The sequence below is a fragment of the Trachypithecus francoisi genome, unplaced genomic scaffold (genome assembly GCF_009764315.1).
Source record: "Trachypithecus francoisi isolate TF-2019V2 unplaced genomic scaffold, Tfra_2.0 Lachesis_group0, whole genome shotgun sequence".
NCBI lineage: Eukaryota > Metazoa > Chordata > Mammalia > Primates > Cercopithecidae > Trachypithecus > Trachypithecus francoisi.
This window is the reverse complement of record NW_022681453.1, coordinates 139,387,257-139,393,328: the sequence shown is the minus strand read 5'-3', so window position 1 is coordinate 139,393,328 and position 6,072 is coordinate 139,387,257. Positions and strand designations below refer to the sequence as shown.

Sequence of the window (6,072 nt, the reverse complement as noted above, 5' to 3'; positions counted from 1 at the left end):
ACTAAAAATACAAAAACTAGCCGGGCGAGGTGGCGGGCGCCTGTAGTCCCAGCTACTCGGGAGGCTGAGGCAGGAGAATGGCGTAAACCCGGGAGGCGGAGCTTGCAGTGAGCTGAGATCTGGCCACTGCACTCCAGTCCGGGCGACAGAGCGAGACTCCGCCTCAAAAAAAAAAAAAAAAAAAAAAGAAGTCCAAACAAGGATTTTTTGTTTGTTTGTTTTTGAGACGGAGTCTCGCTCTGTCGCCCAGGCTGGAGTGCAGTGGCGGGATCTCAGCTCACTGCAAGCTCCGCCTCCCGGGTTCCCGCCATTCTCCTGCCTCAGCCTCCCGAGTAGCTGGGACTACAGGCGCCCGCCACCTCGCCCGGCTAGTTTTTTTTTGTAATTTTTAGTAGAAACGGGGTTTCACCGTGTTAGCCAGGATGGTCTCGATCTCCTGACCTCGTGATCCGCCCGTCTCGGCCTCCCAAAGTGCTGGGATTACAGGCTTGAGCCACCGCGCCCGGCCTAAACAAGGATTTCAAGAGCTCCCCTCCCACCCAGTTCCACCTTGTTCCACCTCAGGTGCGCTATTAACAATAATAATTAAATAAATTTCTCACTATAATGAATAATACTACACAGCCTTTCATAAAATGCCTATCAAAGCCTTTAAGCAGCTAAACATCATTGGTATTCTATGTAACTCAGGAGACATCCAGTTTTATGCATATGTAATTATTTACTGTCTCTTCACTAAAACTTTGCACTTTTCAACACTGCAAGTGGCCTCCATTTAGATACATCTAAGAAGACAAGTCAGAATAGGGAACATTTGTTTGAAAAGAAGGGGGGAAAAGGAGGTGAGAAGCCAGAAGACCCATTCATTCAACAGTGTATCTCTGTCTAACAACAGTGTATCTCTATCCAAGAATAAAATAAAACCTAAGAACCCACATAAGCCCTTGGGTTCTATCTCCATCTTTTAAAAACAGCATCCTCTTGTCTTCTCCTACAAAAATCACAGTGCATGCCAAATATAGATGACTTAAATAAATCAGAGTCCATTTTCTCTTTTTCTGTTTTGTTTTTGAGACAGTCTCACTCTGTCGCCCAGGCTGGAGTGCAATGGCGCAATCTCGGCCCACTGCAACCTCCACCTCCCAGTTCGAGCAATTCTCCTGCCTCAGCCTCCCATGTAATGTAGCTGGGATTACAGACACATGCCACCATGCCCGGCTAATTTTTGGTATTTTAGTAGAGACAGGGCTTCATCGTGTTGCCCAGGCTGGTCTTGAACTCCTGAGCTCAGGCAATCCACCTGCCTAGGCCTCCCAAAGTGCTAGAATTACAGGCGTGAGCCACCACAGCCGGTGATCAGAGTCCATTTTCTCATGGTAACTTTACTTTCAAGTTTATCAAACTTCCCAACCATACAGTGTTAAACTGGAATGCACAAAAGGCTTTACTGAAAATCTGCAACCCTCAGTGAGTTTAAATGACTGTTCGCCCTCCAATGCCTTTCTTACTTAAGCCCCAAAGGGTAAAAAAAGAACTGTCCCTTGTAGAAAAACTGGCCACCTATCTGCTTACTCTCCTTGGCTCTCTTATGAGCTATATGGTGCAACAGAACAATCACATCTATAAAAACTCTGACTGCTAATGAAGAAGAGAATGCCCAAGGTCTGTTTTCTACCTTGCGAGCACGAAGTCAAGATGGGGACCCCAGATGGTTAATTCAAGAATCATCAAACAATTACAGAGGCCTACTATATACAAGGTCAGAGGCAGGGACTCAGAATGCAACGACAAGGACTGGAAGTGGTGGCTCACGCCTGTAATCCCAGCACTTTGGGAGGTCATGGCCAGCAGATCCCTCGAGGCCAAGAGTTTGAGACCAGCCTGGCCAACATGGTGAAACCCCGTCTCTACTAAAAATACAAAAATTAGCTGGGCATGGTGGCAGGTGCCTGTAATCCTAGCTACTTAGGAGGCTGAGGCTAAAGAATCACTTGAACCGGGGAGGTGGAGGCCACAGTGAGCCAAGATCGCACCACTGCACTCTAGCCTGGGTGACAGAGCAACACTTCGTCTCAAAGAATAAAAAAAAAAAAAAAAAAACAGAATGCAATAGAATGCAATGACAGGAACAAAGTCTACTTAAGACAGCAACACTTAAGGTGTTGTTAATTTGGAAAGTGAAAGTTTAAGAACTCCATTCAATGTGAATAGTGCTCTATTATTTTGAAAGCCCTTTTATTTTTATGTTTTTTGTTTTTGTTTTTAAGATAGGGTCTTGCTCTGTCACCCTGGCTGAAGTGCAGTGACGCGATCTTGGCTCAGTGAAACCTCTGCCTCCCGGATTCAAGCTATTCTCCTGCCTCACCCTCCTGAGTAGCTGGGATTACAGGTGCCCATCATCATGCCCAGCTAATTTTTGTATTTTTAGTAGAGACGGGGGTTTCACCATGTTGGCCTGGCTGGTCTCGAACTCCTGACCTTAAGTGATCCACCTGCCTCAGCCTCCCAAAGTGCTGGGAATACACGTGTGAGTCACCACACCCGGCCCAAAGCTCTTCTATATTACCTCATTTAACCCTCATAATAAACCTATAAAACAACAATTACTATTATATGCTTTATTATCCCTGTTGGGGCTCAAAAAGGTTACCAAATTATAAACCCAATCATGTTGGAATGAGACCTGAAAACTCTCCCATGTTATTCAGTCAAACTTTTACAGACAGGCACTTCCATTTAAAACATTGTCTCCCAGAGAGGGGAAGAGCAGGACAGAGAGGTTAAGTAAGGTCACACAGCTAATAGAGAAGAGTTGGAATTTCAGTCCAAGTTTCCCACTCCAAGACCAAAGAGAAGGAGAAGCAACACAGCCAGAGTGGAGACACCCTCAACCGAGCACTGGGGATGGGAAACTGGTCCCTGGGGCATCAAACAGGAAACGGCTAGTGCTGGGGCCAAGCTGAAATCCAACTGTTGCCAAACTCGCAGCCCTGAGACAAGGGCTTTAACCCGATTCAGCATCCCCCAGGGCCCGGCTCAGCTCTCCAGCTGGCTTAGACTACACTGGCCTGGGAACCTCTGCGACAAAGCTGAGGTCAAAGATCAAAGAGCAACCGAGTATGACCATTCCAAACCGAGAGACAAAAGGGAAGGCGCCATGTGTCACTCCAGGTCCAACTCTCCAAACCTACCAGTCAAGCTCCCAGCCTGTTGTCCCTTCACTCAATCACTGGGGAGACCCTCCCCAGTGCAGACTGGCTCCAGGGCTAATCAGAGCTCAGTCTGAGCACCTTCCTCTTTGCTGCTCTTGTAGTTGGAAATTGGAAAGGACCCTGGAACTAGACTGTTTCCCTATGGTAACCTCCACTCCGCTTCCAGATAAACAAAAGACCCTCCAGAGAAGATTACCAGTCCCCAATACACACTCACAGATAGTATTGACAAGGTTTACACATTTGAAGCAAATAAAGTTATAGTGAAGCATATCAGAAAAAAATATATATATATCAGCGGTCCAACGACGAATACTTTGAAGGCTCTCAAAGCGGACGCTAATTTCAGTGTGTGAACAAGTGCAGCCAAGGGTTCTAAAACAGGGAAGCTTAACGGAGAGGGGGCACCCAGCGTCAGCCTCAAGAGCCGGTCAACTTCTAACATCTTTCCTGAAACACAACTTTACAAAAGAAGAAACGATACAGTTCATTATATTTGTTTTTATCTGCAAGAGGTTGACCTTGGAGACTAGAAAAGAGCTTTAAAAAGCAAGTCAAGAAAGTGACAAAGTAAACTTGTTAACTCTGAGGATGCAAAGGAAGGCTCTAAAAGGCATCTTTCTGCTCTCTGACACGCTCAGATGATGTCATTTTCATCAAGTTTTGCGGGTGAGTGGGAATCGGGGTGCTGCCCGCGCTCTGGCCTGGCTCAGCTCCAGGCTCTTTGAAGGTCGCCTCACTGTCACCTCGGAGTGCCGGAGCGCGGAATCCAGGCCACGCGGCGTGGCCGACACGATGCCCTAGGGGCACTTTTCCGGGCTCCGAGGTCCTCCTGCAGGTGCGGCCGGTGCATTAGGAGGGTTGTCCCCGCAGGGTCTCGGCGCCCGGCCTCTCCCGCCGCCACTATCTCAAGCGGACACTCCCGGAACACCCGTGTCCTTCCCCATCCCCCGGGCCCGACGCGCAGGGGGCGCGGGTGAGCGGAACCCTGGCTTACCCGCAAGAGGGGCGCGGAGCGCAATCCGGCAGCAGGCGCGGTCCCCAGGGGCCTCGGTAGGGGCTTCCTCCGCGTCGTTGTCTGCCCGACCCCGGCCGCCCGGCTGCTCCGGTTCCCTCCGCTGCAGCCGGCCGGGCGGCACGGGGGCACTCGCGGTGGCTCCGCTCCGGCGCCGCCGCCTCCTACTGCCCGCCTGCCGCCCTGGCGCTCCTGGGCTCGGGGTCTGGGGTTTGGAGACGCGGGGGTCGTCGGGGCGTTCGAGACTCTCGGGGACGCTAAGGCTGCGCTCGGGCTCTCCCGCGCGCGGCCCCGCGCCAGGGGACGCCTCGCTCGAGGCGCGCGGGCGTCAAAGGCTCGGGGCGCGCGGGGGCGGCGGCCGGGTGGGCCCCGGGGCGGCGGGCAGGGGCGCTGCTGCGGACGCGGGCACTGATGCAGGCGCCGCGGCGCGGCCTCTCGCCATGGCTCCCCGGCGAGCGGGCGGCTCGCACCTCCCCTCCGCGCTGCCGTCACCGCCCGACGCGCGCCGAGCCCTCCCCCTTCCCGGCCCCGCCCGCCGCCCCGCGCCGCCACCTGCGGGCCGCCCTCCGGGATTCCCGCCGGCCACGTCCTAGTCGTCCGGAGCCGCGCCCCGCCTTCCTCAGCCCGTGGCTGCCCCTGCACTTTTACCCACGCCGTGGGGCACAGAGAAGTATCCGGTAAAGACCTGGATCCGGAAAAGCTGATCACACCCCTCCTCGAGCGCTTATTTTCTTCTAGCACTTCTCGGGGTCCTTCCAGAGTCGGTCTAAGGGAAGGATGGGACCCCCGCGGCCCGGGGCGCTGATTGTGGTGAACACAGTGGAAGTCCAGGCTTTCTGTTCCTGCAGGGCGGGCTGTCTTCTAGCAAAGCTGCCCTTAGGCTTAAATGGAGAGAGGATGGAGCCGGGGACGGGGAGAAGCCTGGAGGGGATGGAACTGGCGTTTGGAGTAAGATGCCACCAAAGGATGACAGGCGGGGGTGTGGTGGACAGCAGAGGGGGCATCAGGAACCGATCCGGGAAGTAAGCGCTTACAAGCCATTCTGTTATGCAAATCACTTGTGGACGGTTTAACGGGGAACAACCCACATGATCTCATTTCCATTTGAGGCTACTGAGTCTACTTCTTCTTTTCTACCCAGGGGTCATAGAGAACATTGGGAGGACTTGAAGAAGAAGAAGACCAGAACCAAAGGTGTAAGGAAACTAAACCCTACAAAACCTGATTTCTCATACTGGCATAGACGACTTGAAGAGATCATCAAGTGTATAGTGAAGATTGGCTCAGGCAAGAATCATCCATGGATGCTTACTCTAGGGGGCTGTTACTGGCTGACAGATATTTGTCTGGGTTGATGTGTCTCCCCATAGATGGTTTATATCTGTTAGTAGCAAGAGCAGAAATAGTAACTATACAAAGAGGCAGGCAGATAGCATCTTAACCAGGTGATCAAAATTTACATCACCAGAAGCAGATGGATATCATGTCCACATCAGCTATGCAGTATTCCTGGGGACAATGCATAGCCTGAATCATGATGATGAAACATCAGACAAACTCAGAATGAGGAACATCTATTAAAAAGAGGAAGGGTCTGTATTATTCAAAAATATCAATGTCATTAAAATCAAAAGAAAGCTTGGGAAATGTTCCAGATTAAAAGGTGCAAAAGAGTCAGGGCAACTAAATGCCATGCCTGATCCTAGACTTCATCCTGTGCTAGAGGAGGGGAAATACATCACGGACATTCCAGCTGACAAAATCAGAATCCATGTAAGAGATTAAAGTATTGGATCAATGTTAAATGTACTGATGTTGATAACTTCTACTGTAATTATGTACAAG

At 51.2% G+C, this 6,072-nt stretch overlaps 1 protein-coding gene across 1 annotated transcript; it reads right to left on the bottom strand.

Moving 5' to 3' along the window:
* Positions 1 to 2,482: 2,482 nt before the first annotated feature.
* On the bottom strand, positions 2,483 to 5,268 carry LOC117078623 (translation initiation factor IF-2-like). Its single transcript, XM_033202141.1, has 3 exons — positions 5,188 to 5,268; positions 4,210 to 5,088; positions 2,483 to 4,044 (listed from the first exon to the last, which is right to left on the bottom strand). Exons 1-3 carry the CDS (start codon positions 5,266 to 5,268, stop codon positions 3,955 to 3,957), a joined length of 1,050 nt encoding a protein of 349 aa, XP_033058032.1. The 3' UTR covers positions 2,483 to 3,954.
* Positions 5,269 to 6,072: the final 804 nt, after the last annotated feature.